General features: G+C 47.4%; 1 protein-coding gene and 1 long non-coding RNA gene across 6 annotated transcripts in view; both read right to left on the minus strand.

The window, feature by feature from the left end:
• Positions 1 to 24460, minus strand: part of LOC310769252 — a 105474-nt gene that overhangs the window by 10481 nt on the left and 70533 nt on the right. The window lies entirely within an intron of this gene.
• On the minus strand, positions 13896 to 18853 carry LOC310768826 (zinc finger and BTB domain-containing protein 26-like). Of its 5 annotated transcripts, XM_083627659.1 has the most exons (4): positions 18244 to 18853; positions 15827 to 15951; positions 14211 to 15712; positions 13896 to 14170 (listed from the first exon to the last, which is right to left on the minus strand). In XM_083627659.1, exons 2-3 carry the CDS (start codon positions 15938 to 15940, stop codon positions 14759 to 14761), a joined length of 1068 nt encoding a protein of 355 aa, XP_083483785.1. In that variant the 5' UTR covers positions 15941 to 15951; positions 18244 to 18853; the 3' UTR covers positions 13896 to 14170; positions 14211 to 14758. The 5 variants fall into 5 exon arrangements, with proteins under 5 accessions (XP_083483785.1, XP_083483784.1, XP_083483781.1 ...); XM_083627658.1 differs by having other exon boundaries at positions 14217 to 15951; positions 18244 to 18850; XM_083627655.1 differs by having other exon boundaries at positions 14211 to 15951; positions 18244 to 18850.

The following is a 24460-nucleotide window of genomic DNA, read 5'->3' on the forward strand; positions in this document are numbered from 1 at the left end:
AAAACGGCTGCAACAGATTAATACGGCTACCCCTCTGGAAAGTGCTGCAGAAACATTTCTTGCAGCTGATCTGTGCAGCTTCCAGCAAATAGGGAGGCAGGAGGTGATGCAAGCCATGGTGCTTGCTCTCTTCGGCCTCCTGTTTGAAGTGCCAACTGACCAGAAGCCAGAGAATATGATCAAGGTAAGGCAACCAAAAGATTATGGAAGCCACACCTCAGGCTCACCAAAAGCAGCTTATGTGCAGCCCAACCTGCTGAGCAGGACTTGGAAGTGGACCGCAGCTCCTGTTGCTGCTACTGAGGCTGAACATCAGCTGTAGATCTCTATCCCCTTCCACAAGTTTTCCCAATCCATCTTGTGTTCTAACACCTTCTAAACTTGTCGCCGTCCCCTTTTCTTGTGGCAGGGTGTTCCGTAAGGCAGCTAATGCATTGAGGGAAACGTTATCATTGCTTCGGCAGTTCCTCCAACCACAGGGTAGCCAGATGAGATGACTGAGAAGCTCACAGGCTGAGCAATGAGGCAACCACTTCCCCTTTCACCTGGAAATTGGGTGTATGGCCTTCAAAGCTTTTCAAGGCGGTTCCTGGATCCCAAGCACGATTCTGCCTTCTCGTTGCCCTCCAATTTATTGCCGGTTCATTAGCTAGGGCAGTTCCCTCAGATAAGAGATGCATGAGTTTCAGATATAAATCCAGTCACCTCCAAAATAAAACAGCGTCATCTCTCTGCGGCTGCACATACTCCAACCTGCTAGAGATACATATTTTACTTTTCTGTTAGATAAATTTTGGCCGATACCAGAGGATCAGGGCGACTGATAATGTATTTCAAATAGCAGCTGAAACCAGTGATGTGGGGTACATCCCCCCCCAATTTGGAAATTCCCCACAATATTTTTTGCAACTATATTTTTCAGTGTAAAAACCCCCCATTTTTAGAACTGCGATTTCCCATGAAATTTAATTAGTTACACAATGAATTCATTCCAGTTAATAATTGGCAATGGGGATGCTTTTCCCGGGAAGGCTGGCATCTTTGTTGCTTCTCTTTAGGCGCCTGGCAAAAACATTCCTCTTCTCCCAGGCCTTTGGCTAATTAAACAATCTATGGCTTTTTAAGCTGTGCATGTGTGTACGTGACGGGGGTACTGTTTTCGCTTGTGACTGTGTTTTTATATTGTCAACTGCCCCGTGATCCTTGGATGAAGGGCAGTACAGAAACGTAATAAAGAAAAATAAATACAGGAAAAAGAAATACCACTAATCAGCATTGGCACAATCATATTGCCATGCCCACTCCAATCTCCAAGTGGCAAGAAGCTCCAGTGGTCCCAGGGCTTCCGTTTCTTTGGAATAAACATCGATGGAGAATGTGATGTTCTTGGGATATTTGGTTTTATTTACACATGTCTACAACCTCCTCACAGGATGGAGGGGTGCACAGCAGGAGCCCCCCAACAGTTTTTGCTTCCCCATTAGAGTTCAAGGGAAGCCCCAAAACACAACTCTCTCCGAGTCCAGCACAGAGCAAAACATACCTCTGTCTTCCCAGCTTTCAGAATCAGACTGGTTTGCCCTGTTTTATCTTGCAGATTCTAACCTCAGTCACAGGATCACAGGTCTGAAAGGGACCCGCTGGTATCATCCAGACTGACCCCTGCCAAACCTATAACAATGTAAAAATAAATTGCACTAGTCTGCCATCCTGTACTCATCAGTGGCCAACCAGACCTCTATAGGTAAGCCAGCAAGCAGGACCTGAGAGCAAGAGTGCTCTTGTGATTCCCAGAAACTGGATAGCAGAGAAGCGCCTTGCCTCCAACAGTGGAAACAGAAGCCACTGAAGTCACATCCCAGTTTAGTTCAGGACCGTGGATATTTTTCTAATCCAACGTTTTCCAGAAAACCCACTTTCATTTTAATTTAGTAGTGGATTTATCTTTCATTTTAATTTAGTACAGTGGTACCTTGGGTTAAGTACTTAATTCGTTCCGGAGGTCCGTACTTAACCTGAAACTGTTCTTAACCTGAAGCACCACTTAAGCTAATGGGGCCTCCCGCTGCTGCCGCTGCACGATTTCTGTTCTCATCCTGAAGCAAAGTTCTTAACCCGAGGTACTATTTCTGGGTTAGCGGAGTCTGTAACCTGAAGCGTTCACTTTACTCCCATCGCTCACTTTACTCCCATCATGGAAGTCACATTTCCACGGTGGGTCTCCCGTTCAGGCACTGGGCAGAGCCAGACCTACTTAGTTTCAGCAAGATGGGATGTTTCAAATAAGCTGAAATCACTGGCTAACTCTCAAGTCGAAAAGAGCTCAGTGGATGTGCTGCAATCTAACCCTCAAAACACAACCCTCTTGTGTTTTGAAACCTCTCTGGGACAAAGCCCAAGGGATGGGATGAAAAGTGCCAACACCGCCCAAGTCTTCAACTATGGCAGGCGAAAATCTGGCAGGCTGAAGACCGGGGTTCTATTCCTGGCTCGGAAGCAGATAATCCATTTGGTAGGCTCAACTGGCAAGCACACTCTCCAAGGTTGTACTGCTTCAGGTTTACAACTATGTGTGGGAGTTACACATTTGACTCAAGGCCTGCACAGTGATTTATCATCAGTGCTTGCCTGAGGCCCAGGGCAGCAATCCTTGGTTGGGAGGCAGTGTTGTGTTGAACGTCCGTTTTGGCTGCGAAACTACGACAGTCTCCATGTCTCAATTCTCCAGAGGAACACTGACCCTGGGTGAGTGCCTGGAACCCCCTGGGATCTTGCAGAGACTGGAGGTGGCACACGACTTTTGTAACACTATTAATACAGTGGCTTAAAAATAACCATATAAGCTCCAGCTGCTGAAATTCCATCGTCTGTGTGACTCCTAAAGGTGCAGGGCCGTGTTTTCTGTGCACGAGGTCTGTGGCATCAGCTTGCAGGCTGTCCAACAAATCACATCCTGGTCCTTTATGAGCCCTGCTATCAATCGTCAGTAACCTGCAGGACGGCACATTTCAAAAGAGTTCATTTTAATGATTCTGGCTGCAGGCGATATCTCAGGTTGGTTTGCACGAATTTCACAAGCTGCTCTGCCAAAAAGCTAACACACCAAAGTAGAATAGCAAAGGATATGATAAAATATGATTGCTCTGTTGAAATACGGTTTCATCTTGCACATGTAAGCAAGAAATCCATCCTTGCAGTATGCTTTTTTGGAAGGACCATTTATATATGTCCTTAATTATTACCTGAGAAGAAAACATAATATATGGCATATACTGCACTTTACTTGTCTCCTTGACTGAAAGATGCCTCCCATAATCTCGTTCACCTCGACTTTCCAGTTTCTTACTATAGTTATCTGCTTATGGTTTTTTATCCTAACTGAAAACTCAAACAAACATCATTTTAAATACCCAACCCAGCCCAACCTTCAAGCCACCTAATCTTTTCTAAAGAGTGTACATCAACTACCATCAACCACTAAACACAAAGCATGCATTTGTTCTTAAGAAGAGACACACCATTCTCATGGGATAGACACTTTCAAATTTTGTTACTCGTATTTTAATATCAGATGATAGCAATACTGATCATCCCAGTTAAGTGGGATAAATGTAGCCTTAATGTCCCTATCAAGTGAGTGAGGCTTCAGGACAGAAGCAGATGTACTCCTGGGCCCCCGTTGGTCCTCACACCGTTCATTTTTAGACCCATAGCTCACCCCATCGCCAACGGCTCAAGGGCAGGTAACTAAGGCAACACGGATTAAGTATGATGGATTAAGACTTCCCACTGCTTCTTGACAAAACACTGAACCACCAGATGAGGCAGCCGAACTAGGAGTCGTCTTTGGATACTGGCAGAGAGGTGCGTCCTCATTCAGCGGTTGTGGACAGGTACAGCTGGATCAAGACTAGGGGAGCCAAGTGCCCAGGTCTGCTTTAAAGAGAAAAGAATATAAGAAGAGCCGTGCAGGAGAAGGGAAGAACTTGAAGTTGCCCACTCACTGTTAGTAACTGGATAGCAGATGGAGCAAGAACACAGGTCAGCGTTTCTCCCACTATGGTGAGAAAAAGACCAGCATTGGTATTGAATTTGGCATGGGAGTCATTTTGGACTCACAGCTGTCCATGGAGGCGCAGGTTAATTCTGTGTCCAGGGCGGCTGTCTACCAGCTCCACCTGGTACGCAGGCTGAGACCCTACCTGCCCGCAGACTGTCTTGCCAGAGTGGTGCATGCTCTGGTTATCTCTCGCTTGGACTACTGCAATGCACTATATGTGGGGCTACCTTTGAAGGTGACCCGGAAACTGCAATTAATCCAGAATGCGGCAGCTAGGCTGGGGACTGGGAGTCGCCGCCGAGACCACGTAACACCGGTCCTGAGAGATCTGCATTGACTCCCAGTACATTTCCGAGCACAATTCAAAGTGTTGGTGCTGACCTTTAAAGCCCTAAACGGCCTCAGTCATGTATACCTGAAGGAGCATCTCCACCCCCATCATTCTGCCCGGACACTGAGATCCAGTGCTGAGGGCCTTCTGGTGGTTCCCTCATTGCAAGAAGTGAGGTTACAGGGGGGCCACCAGGGGGCGCATTGGAAGATGGCCGACAATAATATCTCTCTGACCCACACAAGGTGATTAAGAGGCTGATATGAGAGTATGCAGCCTCCCTTGCCCCCCCCAGGGGATGGGGGGGACTGCCTTGCCAGCTGTGTCCATAATTCACCCCCGGATTCGAAAGAAGGGGGTGAGGGCACTTGGCACGAAGCCCTCGAGTGAGGTCGGCTCTCCCGGACGCTGTGTCTAATCGCGCACTGGTTCACATTAGCTCGAAATATATAATTGGAAATATATAATTGGAAAGAAGCTAATGCACATACATCAAGTGAAGATCGGGAGTAAAGACTGCTGATTAATGGGATCTCTGTGAGCGGAGTGACGGGCTGGACAATAAATCAAGAGAAGAACCATCATTAAAAGACTGGTATGTTGGAGTGAAACGGAAAGGGGGGGGAGGAAAAAACTTTTCTTCTTTTTGTTTTATGTGAGTACCCAATAATCCTCCCCTCCAGAGAGAAGAATCGTTGCAAATTACTAATCACAAGCAGGAGATTAAGAACTGTGTGGATGAATTATTGATCAAAGAGAGGACTGGTGGAAACATCGGGGAATGGAAAGAAAGTTTTATGACACAGTTACAAATGGAGTTTCGTTAAGACAGGCTTGCCCATAGGAGAATGAGGGGGAGGAGGACCAGGGTCATCGGAATGTGAATGTATGGTTATCGGAATGTGATCTTGACCTGGCAGGGCCCCCTGAGATATAGATTGGCAAGCCTGTGGAAATCAACGGACAGACTGTGGGAATGTTCTTTACGGAGGTGTGGAAATGGCGTCTGTTCTTTATATGATATGACTCTTGGAGAGTGTAAAACCCACACAGGAATGTTTGTTTTCAACCCGCTTGTGAAGATTATCAGAGATCACAAAGAAAGGAATATATGATAACAAGAAGATGAGGAAATAACAAAGAGACTATCTGGACAGAACTGAATAGAACTGTTTAATTAAAGCAGCAGCAAGAGTGATGTTTGGATCCCTTTCGGAGCTTGAAGTATGGGTACCCCCCAATTAAAAAAAAAAAATCTGGCTGTATAATTTGGAACTAATGTGATTTGGAATTAATGTGATTTGATTGGCCTGTTAATAAAAATTATATTTAAAAAAAGAAGAAGTGAGGTTACAGGGAACCAGACAGAGGGCCTTCTCGGCAGTGGCACCCACCCTGTGGAAAGCCCTCCCTTCAGATGTGAAGGAAATAAGTAGATATCCTATCTTTAAAAGACATCTGAAGGCAGCCCTGTTTAGGGAAGTTTTTAATATTTAATGCTGTATTGTTTTTAACACTTGATTGGGAGCCGCCCAGAGTGGCTGGGGAAACTCAGCCAGATGGGTGGGGTATAAATAAATCATCATCATCATCATCATCATCATCATCATCATCTATCTGTCTCAGGAGACAATGGAGAAGTCAAACTGTTGGGAGAGTTACAGCACCTGCAGATACCGATTTGGGCGAGACATGTTTTTTCACAGCTGGGGCAGATGAAGGCATACAGTTGTGCTGCTGCAGATGCACCATGGCGTTTCTTCTTCTCTGCGCTCCTCCCAGCTGTCATTCCTCCTCTAGTCACTGCTGTGGATGCACAACCTGTCTGTCTCCAAGGACTGAAGTGGTCTGCAAGGGATTCCCACCCAGCATAGCTGATGCTGCCAGCCTTCACATCTCCTTTGCAGACGTCTTTATAACACAAAGTTGGTCTGCCAATTGGCCTGCTGCTGGAGGCCAGCTCCCTGTAGAGCGCGTCCTTGGGAGATCCTGCCATCTTCCGTTCCGTGGACATGACCAAGTCAGTGTAGACTTCACTGAGACAGGAGTGTGGCTATGCTGGGAATGTGGGCCTTGGAGAGCACATCTTTGAGACTCCACCCTGCCATGCGATGCCCAAATCTTCCTGACGGGGCCCATGTGGAAGGTGTTGAGGCGTTGCTGGTGGAGGGTGTAAGCTGCCTACGTCTCACTCTCGTAAAGCAGCGCGCTCAATTAAATCATAGAATTTTAGAGTTGGAATTTAGAGTTGGAAACCCCCTTAAATGCTAGCAGTATATCTCTTACATTTACATCTCACCTTTCTTCCAAGGTGCTCCAGGTTGCCATACAGGGACATGAGGCAGGTTATATGTAGAAATCAGCATATGCAAATATAATGCAAATCCTCCCTTTTTGATGATGCATTGCCTCTATTTTTGTGGTGGGCTGATGTGGAAGGAGCCACCCTAATTGGAGCCCTGCATCTTGCCCCTTCTTTAGTTCTTCATTCAGATACCATGTCAATGGGACTCGGCTCAACCCCAAATTTCCAAAGGTTTAATAGCCAGGCTCTGAGAAACAGGTTTCTCTCCAGTGCAAAATATACCATTTTGGCCATACTAAGCAGCTGCACTGCATAATCTGAGATCAGTTTCCAGGCTTTTTTGGAGACTTTTCAAGGGCTGCACCTTCTGGATAAAAGGTTGCTTCATTTCTAGTGGTAAAAATATTGCTGTCCCGGGCGGTTTCTGGAGCCGCTGATTTTGCAGCAAGATTGCAAATGGAATCATTATCAGTGGATCTGGGTTGTTCCAATGACCGCTGTGGGTGTTCTTTGATGTGGCGACTGCATCAGCTTCATGTGGCTATCTTCAAAAGCAAGCAGCTTTCAAAATTAAAAATACCACAATGAAGGAGAACAAATTGCTTCCAAAGCAAGCAAAAACAATTCTTTTAAAAATTAAACTAAATTAGTTTCCAGGCTTGCGCCCAATGGTTTCATCAAAACTTACCAGTCTGTGCATGTCAGCAGGTTTACTGGCCTGGCATTAAATGAATGTGTGGCCAATGTAAAACTTGAGCCCTGATGGTATTCTCCTACCCTGCAGTGATTAGAAATATGTCCGACTGGGCAGAAACCGTGCTGTACAAACAGCAGAATTATGTATTAATAAAGTACCGCATTTTTTGCTCTATAAGACTCACTTTTTCCCTCCTAAAAAGTAAGGGGAAATGTGTGTGCGTCTTATGAAGCGAATGCAGGTGCACAGCTATCCCAGAAGCCAGAACAGCAAGAGGGATTGCTGCTTTCACTGCACAGCGATCCCTCTTGCAGTTCTGGCTTCTGAGATTCAGAATATATTTTTTTCTTGTTTTCCTCCTCCAAAAACTAGGTGCATCTTGTGGTCTGGTGCGTCTTATAGAGCGAAAAATACGGTATTTTATGGCACTTAACGTAATAAAACATTTCTAAGCACTTTATATAAAAAAAAACCTACACAAAATTCAACACCATTTACTAAAAACGAGACGACAATAAAATACAACTGCATCTCGCAGATAAAACTCCTTTACGGGAAATGAGAATGGGACGGGTGCTCCTGGCGTTTTGTCTACGGGTGACAAAACACTGCATTTTTAGTGTTAACTTTCAAATAACCAAGGCAGGTCACTGATGGATCTTTGAATGATTTGCAGTAGGTTGCAAATTATTTCAACAGCGGCAGCAAACTGGCATTTCCCACACTGTCGAGTAGGCTGCTGAAATGAAGAAACCTAACCAGGCAAAAGGGCTGGGAGCTCAGCTCTGTTCTGGGTCAGAAAGCAGATTCCTAGGCTCAGGGCAAGCAGTGAAATGTTCTTTAATGCTGACCGTATGACTTTTGCACTTGGCTCTGGTTGGTAGACCTTGGAAGGTCTAGTGGAAGATGAAGTAGAAATCTGAAATCTGCCCACCTCTGATTTAGAGGGTGGGCCAGCCCAGATCAAAGGGGAAAAGATTTGTGGTTAATCCAAATAGGATAGCGGCAGAGATGGGGAACTACCTGTGGCTGCTGTTCTGCCTGTGACAGAAGTGAGCCAGCTTCTGTCACAGTAAATCATACTGAGGAAGTTGGAGTTAACCCTTTATTAGCAGAACAGGATCTGCACAGGAGTCTCACGCCTAATGAGCACAGCAGCTAATCTCTGGCAGGCAGGTCTGTCCAGAGTTGCCAAGTTGAAGCATTTGCCAAGAATAACTGTACCCCTCCCACAGGTTCCTAAATGCCCTCCTCTCCAGTGCTTTCCCCAAGCAATTTGAGACTGCGCCTGCACAAACCTAACTTCTCTGCCATTTTCATGCCTCTACTGGTTGTGGAAGACCAGTTTGTCGCAACAGGAGGGGGATAAACTTTACTCCTGCAATTTTCCAGGCTAATGGCCTGCAATCATTTTCTTCCCCTGGAATCAAATAACATGGACCACTAAATATGTTCCGTGAGTCTTTCAAAAACTGGTTTTTATGTTGTGTGAAAGCTCAAACATGTTGTGGAAGATTGGGAAACGCCGGGCAAATGGAATGAACTGCCTTGTGAAGGCACCCTAGTCCTTGTACACATTAGTGTTTCTGCACATAGTTAATCTAACTCAGTCCTGCTGATCCACTCCTGGGTTTCAAACAGGTGTTTTATCAGGTCTCCTCAAAATTATCACCAGTGAATCTTTATCTGGGCAAATCATGTTTCCTACTGCCTTATAACAGCCAATTCAACTCAAGTGAGCTGAGTTGCAACATCCCTGCATTGTTGAGCTCTGGTTTAGAGCCACACTTTCCACCTAGGCAGGTGTCAAAACTGTCACCACTTTTATCTGCTTCCTGTGCTTTTCCTGCCCTTCCCCTCTTCCTCCTCCCAGGTGCTCCTGGCTGTTTCCTGCTTCCAGCTGTTTCCCTTCACCTGCTCATAAACGCTTTCCACTCACAGTGGAGAAAAGAACCCAGTACTAGAGGTAGAATAGGGATGGGCAGTGTTCATTTCCACCTCCAGGAAGTGGTGAAAAGGAAGAATGGAAGGAATCGTACAGTTGGAAGGGACCTCGGGGGGTCATCTAGCCCAACCCCCTGCAATGCAGGTATATCAACTAGATCATACATGAATGACGACAACTTCCATACAAGAGCTCCCCAAACGAGATAGGACTCTAAATCTGTAATTAGTTTCCGAGAACAGCACTTGGGTATAAAGGATCCAACTTTGATTGAGCAGGCACAACGAGATTAGCTCCAGGGTCCTCCGAGGCCTGCAGCGTAATGAATTATATAGAGAATGAATAACTGCAGCCACATACCCATTTCTCAGAATGAAGGAGCAAACCCAAAGATCCTAAATTCTGACTCCTCCTCCTAGCATCAGCAGAGATGTCTTGGGTTTCCGCTTGCACTGCTCTAACCACTATTCTCCACTTCCTAGTGGACACAATCCAATTCAGGCTGGATACACCCACCCACCCTGCAGTGGTAAAATCTGGTTTGTACCACTCCAGGCTAAAATGTTGATAGTGAATATTCCATTTTAAAATCATCCCTCCCCAAGTCCTTGCACATGCAAAATCAGATGTCGGAGAGGATCCTAGTCTTCTCTGTGACACAAGGAAAACTAAGCTGGCTCAGATCAGAGCTATCTAGTTAAGCATCCCAGTTGCAAGTGTGCCTCCATCAAGCCCACAAGCAGGTCATGAAAGGAACATCAGTCCTCCTCTGCTGATTGTCTCCCACAATTGGAATTCTGAGGTACACTGATCCTGGATTTGGAGGTTTTGTTTGGCCATTGTGGCCAACAGCCATTGACAGGTCTGTCCTCTATAAATCATCCCGATCTTGCTTGAAAGCTCTTGAAGCTTGGGCCATCACAACTTGTGGTAGCGCATCCCATTGATGTACCCTTGTTATCAATGAGAGAGTTCAACCATGTGATCTTCTACCTTCTACCTTCTGTCACACAGGGCAAGTAGCACAGGGCAGGAGTATGGTTTTTGCCACCTCACTGTGCTGTTTCTATAAACCGGTCAGGTCTCGGGCCTTCCCAGTGTGGCACAGTCAGCCCCTTCCACGACACCTCAGCTCCACAGCAGGAGACAAGGGTGCAAGGCAGCTCCCATAACGAAAAATTAATCCTGGTGACTTATGGCTTCAAAGAGACGCTTTCAGTGCCAGTGCAGTCTGTGGCTGGCTTTCTGTTTCCCTCTGCATGGGGGCCGTTTCGCACAGACGGCTCCCCATGCTGCCGTGCGGAGTTCTGAGTCCACTGCAGAACATATGATTAGTCCTGTGCCCCTGGCAATGCAGAACAATCATTTCGCTGCCTCATATGCTCCTTTCATGCCTGCTGGCTCTCCCACCCACCTTCCCACTTCAAAGGCTCAAACAAGCTTCTATATAATGAACTTGGGTGTTGTCAGTACCTGGAGGACCAATAATACAAAGCTGGCAAGAAAGGGACAGTGCGATAATACCTACCAAGAGCTCCACTGACACCCCAGTCACACTCGGAGAGACCACTCTCTCTCTTACACACAAACGTACTTTCCCACAATTCCCAGATCCTTGTGGCAAACCATGTAGTATAGAAGCTTAGCATAAGGTAAAGCCAAAGTATTTTATTTCCTATCTACCAGCTGCATAATGCCGGAACCTGTATGCATACAGAAGTTTGCATATTGTCCGGGAAACAATAGAATCACAGAATTGTAGAGTTAGAAGGGAAGGGGTCCTCTAGTCCAACCCCCTGTAACGCAGGAATCTGTTGCCCACGACCGGGATCAAGAGGCTCATGCTCTACCGACTGAGCTATCTCAGACCTCTTAAAAGCCTGTTTGGCATATTTATTTAATATTTCCAAAAATATTTATATATGAGCATCCACGGAAAAGTATCAGAGTGGTTTACAATTGGATAGAACCCCATAAAATAAAAACCACACGAAAATGTTACAATAAGAAATTGGCTAACTATTGTGGAATTATGTGTTCTTAATTGACTGCACAAGTCTGATGGAATAAAAAAGGCTTTTAAAAGTTGAAACAGAAGGCACCTGTGGTATCTAAGTGGCAATAATAATAATAATAATAATAATAATAATAATAATAATAATACATTTGCATAGCTTTGTGAAAGGCCCCATCAAACTTGGGATTGAGAGTCATTGTGGTATAATGGTTCGAGTGTTGAATTGGGACCTGTGAGACCCAGGTTCAAATTCCTACTTAGCCATGAAGCTAGCCAGTCTAGTCACAGCCTCTCAGTCTAACCTACCCTGCAGGGTTGTTGTGTGCATAAAATGGACAACCATGTTTGCCACCTTGATCTCCTTGGAGGAAAGGTGAGGTGCGCTTTAAAAATAAAGTAAATATTTGCCACACCGAACATCGAGAAGACTGCTGCATGGATTAGACAGGTCACATCGCCGATGGCTTCATTTCCACAGCCCTTGTTGTGTGACATTGTGGAATTCCCTTAAAATGGGAAATGCTACATGTATGAAGACATGGCATGAATTCCAAAACTGTTACATGGGGTTCTTTTAGAAAGTAATGAATGCAAGCAAGTTAAGAAAGCAACCTCCGCAAGCCAAGTATGGGCAAGTGTTTGTGAGCCATACAGTATATGGGTTGATCAGTGAGCTGATCCAACTACACGTTTTTGTTTTGAGCTTGGATTTAAAGCAGCCTCCTTCAACCTTGGGTCCCCAGACGTTGCACAACGCCCATCATCCTGCACTACAGGGGAAGAAGGCTGGGGAAGATGGGAGGTGTAGTCCAACAACATCTGGAGACCCAAGGTGGAAGAACAGAGAATGCACCTGAAGAACGTTTTTGAAATCCGTTCAAAGTCACTGGGTCAATAAAGTTGGTAGAGCACTCAGCGATCTCTCTAGTCTGTGCAGCAAAGACACATCTGATGGCTGTCCAAATCTTGCAGCCAAAGTCATTTCCAAATTTGGTTTCCAAATTCGTTTGTTGACAGGGTAAGTCAGGCTGTCAGTGCTTAAGGACAAAAGAGCACATGTCCTCGCGACAGCAGATGTGAGGCAACAGGAAAAATAACTCACATGAGAGGCAATGGGTTACACAAGTGCTGGGAAGGAAAAGTTTGTCCTAGAACTAAGGTTCTCAGAACTTGAGCAATAATTCCTCAGTGAGATGCAGGAAGCTGAAAGCGTTTCTCAAGCATCATCTTTTTGTCCACCTCTCCAGAATGCATCTTAACTGGGTTAAGAATAAAAAATGAGCATTGTACTGATTTAGCACACTAGGGCTGTTGGGTTTTCTTGATATTAATGTGGTCAATGGTGCTACTCAGAGGTGTTTGTAATTATAACCTGCATGGCAGCACATCTGTGAGCTTTTGACAATTCAGCACACCCGAGGTATCTTAACAATTTAACTAATTAGCAGGGGGAGCTTACCTACTTCACCAAGTGCAGCAATGTGATAGGGTAATTATTTGAAAACTGTATTTAAGTTGATCAAGCGGTGTAGTGTGTAATTATAGAATACTGTTAGGCAATGCTGTTGAGGAAAAGTGGTGAGAAGGGGTGTTTTGCAGCTGTTTGATTATTATTTTAAAATAAAGATAAGCAAAGATATTGCAGGCAAGCTTTTATTCCATCGTCCCAGTCGCTGCGCAAACTCGGTTGGCGCAGATGTCCAACAAGGGCCTACTGGGATCACGGGTGATTCCTACCCCAGAGAAAATAGAGGATGAAAGAGAATGTTGTAAATAATCCTACGAAAGCTAGTAGCCTACAAAATAAATAAATAAATAATTTAAAAAAGTAGTAGTAGTAGTCTGCTGGGGGCTGGCTCCATCTCTCCTGCAGTGGGTCACCTCATTTCAATGCTGGACACAGAGGAAGAGGCTCCTCTCTTTGGGAAGCCCACCTGGTTTCTATGCTGGGTATGGAGGAGGGACAGAGGTCTCCACCCCTTCTCTGCCAAACTACTTGCTTGCCAGCATACAATTTCTGGTTGCTTACACCAGCCAGGCTAGTGCCTAAATGCAAGGCTGATGTACAAACCTGAGAGATGAGACTAGAGGTCCATCTAGTCCAGTATCTATTTTCCATCAGCGACCAGCAAGATGCCTCCAAAAAGTCCACCAACACAGCCTTAAGCAGAAAAAAAAATCCCAATAGACTCCCTTGCTGTTACACCCCAGCAACTGGTACCCAGTGGCACACTTCCTCTGAACAAGAAGAAATCTTCATATAGGCGTCAAGGCTGATAGCTTACATGCAGTTGTAGACACTCTCAAAGATCTAAAGAAGACAGGTCAGGCAGGACTTCCCTACGAAGAAGCCATGTTGATAGTAAGCAAGACTTACTTCTTTAGTGTGCTCCATACATCTATCATCAACAACGTAGTCCCTCAATTTACCAGAGGCAGACCTTAGGCCAAGTGGCCTGTTAATTTCTTGCTTGCCCCCTTTCGAAAAAAACAGCAGCGAAATGTTGACCACTTTCCATTCATCTTGGTAGGGAGACCGATTTTAGTGTCATGTAGTATATTTTATTATGAGATTAGCAATCATTTCAAGAATTATTGGGTGTCTGCCACCCGAACCCAATGACGTTAATTTTAATTCATCAATCAATTGTAAACTTCCATCTCCTGTCATCCCTATTTGATTAAGTTCTTCTGGTGTTGAGTCAGATGGCTGATTCTGCAGCGGCCACACCGGGGCCAGAGCAAACACTGACACGTGTGAGGTAGGAAATCTAAATCGCAATCCTATTACACACTAATCCGCCATGATGGTCTTCTGCACACACACACGCATACATACATACACACACACACACACACACACACACACACACACACACTGAAAGGGAGCTATACCAAAGCACCATCACATTCTTGCAGGGCTCCCCTTCATTTCACTGGGGCTTGCCCAGTGGATTGTGCCCCATGAGCCAGCTCTCTCGTCTCCCCACTGCTGCCGTTAAGGGCACCCAAAATCCACTGTCTGAGGCAGTGGCTTCCCCTCACGTGAACCCATTTATAAAACGGGCCTAGACATACTCAGGCAGCGTCCTCACTCAATAGCCTCTCATTGCTGTGGGGCGATTTTGTCTCCTATCCAGATGACGGTTCAGTCCTTGTCCTCTGTGCTCTTCTACAGTAAACACTCTATAGCCACAGCACTTCCCTTACTACTTGAAAAGCAATAAGTGTGGCCTGCGGCACCCCTGCGCCGACTGCTTCTGTCTGCAGTGTGCCCCTTACCCAGTTCACGCAGCCCATCTTTTGCCATAAGGAATTTTGGACTGACTGAAGACTCTGCCTGGCCTGACGGAAGACTATCTACCGCTCGGTTTGCAGCCGCCCCTCCCGCCCTCCTCTCGCATCAATCAAAGTCAATGGTGACCTCTTCAATCTCTTCGTGGCTGTTCTGGACGGTGCTCTTGCCGTGCATCTCCTTGAGGTGGCGCCGCAGGCCCGGCTTGTGGGTGAAGTGCATTTCGCAGTAGTTGCACTTGTGGGGCTTGATGCCGCTGTGGAGGTTGAGGTGGTCCTGCAGGGTGGCGTTCTGGGTGAAGCACTTGCGGCAGACGGGGCACTGGAAGGGCTTGAAGCCGGTGTGGACGCGGATGTGGCGCGTCAGGTTGCTCTTCTGCGAGAAGACTTTGCCGCAGCGGAGGCACAGGAAGAGCTTGTGCTCCTGCACGTGGCTCACAAAGTTCCCCAGCTGCTGGAACACACTGTTGCAGCGGGGGCAACGGTACGGACGCTCCAGCCCCGGCACCTTCCACGATGCCACCCCGCCACCCGCCCGCCAGTCCCTGTACGCCATGGCCGTGCCGTGCCGGTGACGATGCAGCGGGTAGTTCCTCCACTGAGGGGCAGGGGCAGGAGCTGCTGGAGGGAAAGTGAGTCCTTCGCTGCTTGCTTCGTCGTCATAGCAACCCTGCAGGTAGCTGCGCGTGATCTCCACAGCGGAGTTGATGAGGGAGAGGGAGATTGCAGGAGAAGAGGGGCCGTGGGAGTCGCGTGGGGTGAACTCAGGCACCTCCACTTTGACATCCTCGGAATCTGTCTCCCCCGTGGGTGAAGGAGGTTGCTTCTGCTCCCCTTCTTCTTCCCCATCCTGCTGGGAATAGCTCCCCTCCGCCTGCTCCTCCCGCAGCAGGGTGTCTGCCTTGGGGACTAGGTAGTGGGAGACTGCCTGCGCACAGCGCTCCACCACGTGGCCCATCTGCAAGAAGGAAGCAGCTGTCAGGTAGTTGACCAGTTCCTTGATGGGCACCTCGAGGCATCCTGTGTAGCAAGAGAGAAGAAGCTGGCGCCCAATCTCCGGACTCTGGAAGAGTGAGACGGACACCTCCTGTGAGTCATTGAGCAGGAACTGGTCGCGCAAGAAAGGGGAGCAAGCGGCAAAGACCACACGGTGCCCGGGAACCCGCAGATCGTTCACCTGCACTGTCACGTCACAGAAGCGCCTCTGCTGCCGCAGCTGGTCCATGCGGTGCAGCACCCCATCGCCATAGCCAGGAAATCGAAACTGCAGCCGTTCGCAGGCTGGGGCCATTTTTGATGTGCCTGGGAAGGGGGGACAAGACATGGGAGGAGGGGACAACTGAATTATATGCAACACACTAAAAGGGAATCCAGACACCTGGATATCCATGTATGTGAAATTGGAAGCACCTGATCCTTGTTTCAGACTAGGAGCGACTAGGGTGAAGAGAAGTTTCAGTTTGATTGGGTGGAGGGGAATAAAAAGACTTGCCCATAAGAAAACTCACAAAGGTGCTATTTCCATGTTGAAAATAATGTCACTACAACTGCATCAAGCAGCTGTGCAATCTCATCAAGTACTGAAGTAGTTATAAGATACTTTAATACCAAGGGTGAAATTTCATGTCTTCATTCATGTGCCCAAAGAGATTTTACAGATTTAACGAATACTTTACTGCCTTGTAAAAAAGTTTAGCAAGTTTACAACTCTCTCTCTTTTGTCATAAAATGGTCAAGAACACAACAGCAAGGCAGTTAACTAGGGTTCACCATGGGATCATATTTCTTTGGTGCTTTAAATGTTTCCAGGCGCAATCCAGAGTTAGTTTTAACTTAGAGCTCTAATCAACCTTCTCCTATATAAGGCTGTTCACCAGCTACAATCTTCATTGTAGTTCCTTCTCCGGAACACCCCCCACCCCTGAGATTAAGCAGATGGCTGGGGGGCAGGCAGTGTTCTTTCATGGCATCTGGTTTGTGGAATTTCTTTTCCAGAATACTTGCCTGGAATAGTTTTTATTATTTTTACTAGGCTAAGGTGGTGGTTAACCTGTGGCCCTCCAGATGATGCAGGACAAAATCTCCCATCATCCCTGGCATTGGCCCTGCTGGCTGATGATAGTTGGGTTCCTACAACACCTAGAGGTTAGCCACTTCCACAAGTTGCATCAAACACAGTGGGACTTAATTTTGCGTAAACATACAAAGGATTGTACTGCAAGTTCATCCTGTTTACCGGAGCTTCTAATAAACTACAATAACCTTGATGGTTAACCAGAGATGGCCAGGAGGAGAAAATTGAGAGTAACCCACCCAGAATTTCTAAATATTTCCAAACTTGGAAAACTTTGGTTACTTTAAAATATGGTCTGTTAACAAAAAGGATTACAATCATTACCTGATCCTGGTTTGTTTCAACAAACTACTGTTTAAATTCACAACACGGAACTCTGGAGACTTTTTTGTCTGTGTTTGGTTTCAAATAAACCAATCTTCTATTTCCAGTCTCCCAGTGGACAGCATACTACTACTGTACTGGGATCTGTTTTAACTGTTTTTAATTTTAAAACACTGTAACCTGTCCTGGGACCTGCTGGTGAAGGGCAGGCAATAAATGTAATAATAGTAGTAACAATGATGGAAGCATATAGTTTAACGTCACAAACAAATTGGCCCATTGTATTTAACTAGCCTTTTAAGCTGCCACAAGAGCTGCTTTAGCCAACTTTTAAAATAAACCTACAAAAGTGAGTAGCCTGCAAATGATGCTACTAGCCCACTCATTTACTTTCACACACTTGTTTGCTGCTCGTGGCTATGTAAGGATCGTTTACATAGGGCAGGCAAGGTAATAAATTATATAAACAGAAGAAATAATTTCAAGTTAAGTAACAATAACATCTATAAAGCTGGGTACTGTACCTGTAAGATCCGATTTGGCACAACCCCTCTTGGCTAACTGCACCCCCCAAAAAACATTTACATAAAAATGGTAATATTTTGTGAACTTGACAGCTGAAGCACCACTATAGCTAAAATCCAGCAGGCACAGACAGGAAATGATTGCCGAATAACATGTGATCCCTGCGTATTCCACCAGATCACCTCTTTGTGCATCGAATGCTAGGACCCTTTTATGAATGAAATTATTTATTTTCCCTCACTTTGGAGGGATATTGACTGGGAAAGGAATGTAAAAAAAAAGACTATTTATCCTGATGCTTAGAATGCACGGGAATGCTTATTAGTTTTAAATGGGAATTTTACGCATCGTTTGTTTAAGCCTCCCACCGGCGCGCATGTGTCTCCTTACTACTATTCTCGAAAGCGTTCTACTCCGCTTGCGTAAAGCACCTCACTGCCCTCGCCCTCGCCCATCTGCGCCTCTTCGAACTCCGAAGCTGCGCGCGCAGCGACCCCTGCCGGGCGCCCTGATCTCCCCGCCGCGCTGTTCGCGTAGCTCCTCGCTCTCTCCCCATTCAACCGAGCTATTCACAGACGCCTGCTACGCTCTTCCCGCACCGTACGCCCCTGCGTTCCTGTTCGCAGACGGACGCAAGTTACGTGAGATGCGCCGCTCCTCACGCTACTCACCCGTAACCGCGGCCCGCTCGCCGGCCCCAACACTTGTCGCCTTGCTTCGGGCGTGGGAAGGGACCGCTGCCGCTTCTTGGGGCCTCCGAGGCGGTCGCTTCACACCGGCTCCGTCAAGGCCACTCGCGGCAACCCGGCCGCGCCGCCATCTTGGAATCCGCCCTCTCGGAGGGTCCGGGACTTTTTCCCCCAGGCGAGCAAGGGCAGGGATTGCTCCGCGGAGCGACCCGCCGCTGGGGCTCGTTGCGAGGGGACAGGGGGGAGTGAAGGGGTCGTGCGAGTAGAAGCGGAATCGTATCCCTCCGCCTGGAAAGAGTCCGATGCCTGGGGACAACGAGGCATCGCCCCACCTCACACTGAACCCCACGGGAGCCTCTGGCCCGTTGGCAGGAGCCTCCTGAAAGCAGCCAGCCCCACCTCCATGCCACCTTTCACACCACTGCCTCCTTCCACAGAAATTTCCTCACACTGTCATTTATGAAATTCCTATGCCGCCCTTCATCCGGGGGTCCCAGGGCGGCTTACAATACAGGGGTACCTCGGGTTACAGACGCTTCAGGTTACAGACTCTGCTAACCTAGAAATAGTACCTCAGGTTAAGAACTTGGCTTCAGGATGAGAATAGAAATCTCGCGGCGGAGGCAACAGGAGACCCCATTAGCTAAAGTGGTGCTTCAGGTTAAGAACAGTTTCAGGTTAAGAACGGACCTCCAGAACAAATTAAGTTCTTAACCCGAGGTACCACTGTATATAAAACACAGCAGCAATGTGCAAAAGCAGTGCCCTCAATGTGTCTTCTCCACCTCCCCATTTGGCACTTCTATTTCCCCTTCCTACAACCAGGGACAGACTTGGGTAATAGGGCATCCTGAGTGAAGACAATATTTGGTGCCCCTACTCACTTTTGAGTAGATATGCATCATGCATATAGATTAAGGTTACCAGATTTCTTTCAATGAATCCGGGGACACTTTAAATGAATAAATACTACACGTTTGGGACGTTGATGCTGCAGCGATGGCGGTGGCAGAGGGGTGGCCACCACTTTGACCTCAACCGCCACGTTTCCCCTTCCTCCAAGGCTTCTACAGTGGTACCTCGGGTTAAGTACTTAATTCGTTCCAGAGGTCCGTACTTAACCTGAAACTGTTCTTAACCTGAAGCACCACTTTAGCTAATGGAGCCTCCTGCTGCCGCCGGAGCACGATTTCTGTTCTCATCCTGAAGCAAAGTTCTTAACCTGAAGCACTATTTCTGGGTTAGCAGAGTCTGTAACCTGAAGCATATGTAACCTGAGGTACCACTGTATCTCCTTTCTCCATGAGCCCCTGAGTTGTTGGCTTCTTCGGTGGTGGTGGGGGAGCGGTGTGCGGTGGGTCAGGCATGGAAGGCGGAGAAGGAAGGGTGAGAGTGGCAGCAGCGAGGCTCCGGCAGCACGATAGCTCCCTTTCGCCCAACTCTTACTTGAGTGCAAGCAAGAGGGGGCAGGGATCTCTTAGGCAGCGTAATGCCTCCCTTCCCATCAGAGCAGCCCCAATCCCATTTCTACTTGCGTGCAAGCAGAAGGGGGTGGGGATCCCTCAGCTGCAAAGGGAGGCTTCCCCTTGCCTAACTGAGAGATCCCTGCCCCCTCCTGCTTGCGCGCAAGCTTTGATAGGCAGTGTGAAGCCTCCCTTCACAGCTGAGAGATCCCTGCCTGCTCCTGCTTGCACGCAAGTAGGAGATGGGAGGCTGCTCCGATAGGCAGCGTGAAGCCTCCCTTCACAGCTTAGTTGCTGGGGTCAGGGAAGGCGGAGGCAGCCCAGAAGCTGCATCTTAAAGCTCCTGCACCACCATCATATGGGGACTTCCAAGCAGCTCCTGAAGCCAGCCAGAGCCAACTGCTCCAGGCTGCTGAGACTGCCGCTGCTGCGTTTCCTGGGGACATTAGATGAAATCCGGTGACATTCCGGGGATGGAATTTGTCTAGGGACTTATTCGCAAATTGGGGGATTGGCCCCCGGGAAATGGGGACATCTGGTAACCCTAAATAGGTATTATTATTATTATTATTATTATTATTATTATTATTACTACTACTCTTACTATTTTGCACCTCCTCAGTTTGACGCCCTGTGTAGGGAACCGCCTGCACCACCCTAAATCTGTTGCAACATGTTTTTGTTTGGTTTTTAAAGGATTTTTTTAAAAAAAACTTTGAAACGATCGAAGGACAGCAATGACGAAATCAAATCAGATCTCCTAAAAGGAAAATGCGAAAGAATAAAACTGTACAAGTTACGTGCTAAGAAATAGTACAGTTAATATACGGGGAGACAAAAAGATCAAAACTAGATCCCGTCTCAGGAAAAGCAGGGCAACATGTTATTTCCACACACACGTGTGTGTGTCCAGGGGAAGACTTTGGTAATCTCTCCATCATATGGCGCCTTGCGTAAGGCCAAAATTTGGTGCTCCCAAATGGATTTTCTCTGTTATGCGTCTTCTCCATTTGGTGCCCCCTCAACTGTGCGGGGGAAATCTGGCACTGCTGTGTCAATGGTTCTTTGAAATACCATTTCCTTGCCTTTCCCTTTGCTCCATGTCCTGCACTAGCTGCCAAACAGTTGGACCCATCTTTTGCTTGCCAGGAGTACAGGACCTCTACCAGCAAATATATGCAGCAGCCTGGAAAGCTTAGTTGGTTAGTGTGGTGCTGATAATGCCAAAGATGTAGGTTCAATCCTTGTATGGGACAGCTGCATTTTCCTGCATTGTAGGGGGTTGGACTAATAGGTGATCCTCAGGATCCCTTCCAACTCTCCAATTCTATGACTCTACTTAATTTAAGGAGCGGGGGATATTAAAAACACTAATGAGGCTCTCAGGATGAAAAGCAGGTTGTGTGGGCAGGGAGAGTTTTGTAATTAGCAAAATACAAAGACTAATCTTCCCATTAAAATGAGGTTTTTGCTTTGCCTTGCCTACTAAAGTATAATAATCTTGCTTGTAGAAGACTTTTCTGAGCACAACAGAAGATTCCAACAGGCAGAGAGGAAGGAAGGAAGGAAAGGACATTGCAACACACCGATCTTGAGCTAACATGACCTCTGACAGGGAGGAGAGAATTAATCATCAGAGCCCAGTGTCCTTATGCCAACACATTGCTTATTATTTTAATCCTGGATTCGATACAACTAGGACAAAAGCCGTTCTGGACCCTGCAATCTATTTTTGTTGCAGTGCAAGAGGGCGGACACCTAGCAAGCTGAGAAATATATACAGTGGTACCTCAGGTTAAATACTTAATTCGTTCCGGAGGTCCATACTTAACCTGAAACTGTTCTTAAGCTGAAGCACCATTTTAGCTAATGTGGCCTCCTGCTGCCACCGCGCCATAGGAGCACAATTTCTGTTCTCATCCTGAAGCAAAGTTCTTAACCTGAAGCAATATTTCTGGGTTAGTGGAGTCTGTAACCTGAAGCGTATGTAACCTGAGGTACCACTGTATATGTGTGCACAACATGTGTTAACACCGGTCAAATCCCTTACAGGGACTTCTGCACTCGTAAGATGTTTATAGACCCCTAACACATTTTGAGCTTTGTTATATGTTATTCCAGGCAGAGGCTGGCATTATTTGGGGCTAGGGCAAAAACGGTCTGCCCTCTTGACTAGAAGTCTTGTTGTTGTTGTTTAGTCGTGTCTGCCTCTTCGTGACCCCATGGACCAGAGCACACCAGGTGCTCCTGTCTTCCACTGCCTCCCGCAGTTTGGTCAAACTCATGTTTGTAGCTTCGAGAACGCTGTCCAACCCAACTTGTCCTCTGTCGTCCCCTTCTCTTTGTGCCCTCCATCTTTCCCAACATCGGGGTCTTTTCCAGGGAGTCTTCTCTTCTCATGAGGTGGCCAAAGTATTGGAGGATCTGTCCTTCCAGTGAGCACTCAGGGCTGATTTCCTTCAGAATGGAGAGGTTTGATCTTCTTGCAGTCCATGGGACTCTCAAAAGTCTCCTCCAGCACCATAATTCAAAAGCATCAATTCTTCGGCGATCAGCCTTCTTTATGGTCCAGCTCTCACTTCCATACATCACTACTGGGAAAACCATAGCTTTAACTATACGGACCTTTGTTGGCAAGGTGATGTATCTGCTTTTTAAGATGCTAGAAGTCTGCCCATTGTCAAATACCTAACTGCACTGCTGCACAGAATTGAGAGAATGGCAGGTGATTGTGGCTGCATTGTTAAGACTATTTCCCTAGGGCTTGAGAGATGAGGCTCAAATCGCCACTCAGCTGTGAAGGTCGCTGGGGGACCTTTGGCCAATGACAACATTTTGGGTTAACCTACTACAGGTAGGTTGTACTGCAGTGGCAGCTGGCCCTAGGATTTTATAGGCCTTCCCACCCCCAATACTGTCTCCCACTGAGATCTCTTTCTAGCCTATCCTTACAAGTGTTTGCAGGGCAGGTGTAAATCACAAGACTTGGGTCACATTCACACATACATTAAAGCACATTGCTCCCCCCCCCCGAGAATTCTGGGAACTGTTGTTTATGAAGCATTGATCCCATGATTCTTTGGGGGCAGCCATGACAGTTGAAGTGCTATAATCTGCCTGATTCCCAGCAAAGGAGAGCCAAAGATGCCCTCTGGACCTCTGGTGGGGCTCAGCCGGCAGTACTCCAGCACAAATGGTGAAGAAGTGGTCTGGCTTTTATAGAGGACCCAACCCAAGGGACCCAGAAGTTGCTGCAGACTTGAGCACACGATGCTCTGTGGTTGAGAACTGGCTCAATTCTGCAGTGCCTTGTGAAAACCTGTCCCCTTTTCTCAATCGCTGGAACTGGGTGTTCCTGCACCTCCCCTTGCCCAAAAAGCCTGTCGATTCGTCTCTCCCCTCTACCTCCCCTGCTCCAATTGCCCTCACATTCCACTCTTGCAAAAGAAACCCTCGAATTGCCACATGCCATGTGGAGGCAGACGGTTGCAGCCCTTCTGCAAGGCAGAAGTCGCTTGTGCAATTCCTTAGGGCTGCAAACCCTCCGCTCTGTTCCAGTTGGGAGAAATGCATGTGGCAGATGCCAGCTTCGATCCCTGCCACATCTCCCTGCCCCTAGGGAAGACCTTTGCTTGAAATGCGAAGGAGAGCTTTAGCCTAGAAGGAATCATAGGCCTGACTCAGTCGGAAAGGGCCTTTTTACACTTGTAAGTTGCATCACTGCTGGGAGAGTGATCCTTGTAAGTTGAATCACTGCTGGGTGAGTGATCCTTTCAGGCAACTAGGCATGGAAGCTTTATAAATCCAGTTCCTCTTCCTCTCCAACTTTGAGGCCACACAGATATGCCCAGACCCAAGGGGAAGGGTTGTAGCTCAGTGGCTGAGAATCCACTTTGCAAGAAGATCCCCCAAATCTCCAGGTTGGAATGGGAGCAATACCCCCTGCCTGAAATCTTGGCAGTGCAGCGGCTAGTCAGTGGAGATGACAGTGGGCTAGATGCTTCTAGGGGGACGCTGGTGGCGCTGTGGGTTAAACCACAGAGCCTAGGGCTTGCTGATCAGAAGGTCGGCGGTTCGAATCCCCGTGACGGGGTGAGCTGCTGTTGCTCAGTCCCTGCTCCTGCCAACCTAGCAGTTCGAAAGCACGTCAAAGTGAAAGTAGATAAATAGGTACCGCTCCGGCGGGAAGGTAAACGGCGTTTCCGTGCGCTGCTCTGGTTCGCCAGAAATGGCTTAATCATGCTGGCCACATGACCCAGAAGCTGTTTACTGGCTCCCTCGGCCAGTAAAGTGAGATGAGCACCGCAACCCCAGAGTTGGCCACGACTGGACCTAATGGTCAGGGGTCCCTTTACCTTTAGATGCTTCTAGACAAAATGCTACAGGCTAGTTGCTTTTTGTAGAAATGTAGGGTTAGGAGGAACTCTCAAGGGCCATTTAGCCCACCCCACCCCCAAAATGCAGGAATCGCATATCCCAGGTGCCATGCAGAATAACTTTTGGCCCCCCAGCTGCTGCTGCACTACAACTCCCAGTACCCCTGGACCATGGGGCCAACTCACTGGGGCTGATGGGAGTTGTACTTCAGTGACAACAGGAGGGGCAAAGGTTCCTCACTCTCTGTACACACTACCTGTGCTACTGCTGCCTTGATTAGCACAATATTGCTGTGGCCAAGCGCAGCGGGTGGGGTAGGAGGTTTATTCCGCCCGCAGGGTGCCTCTCTCAGCCTTACC

The sequence above is a fragment of the Podarcis filfolensis genome (genome assembly GCF_964270895.1).
Source record: "Podarcis filfolensis genome assembly, chromosome: 8".
NCBI lineage: Eukaryota > Metazoa > Chordata > Lepidosauria > Squamata > Lacertidae > Podarcis > Podarcis filfolensis.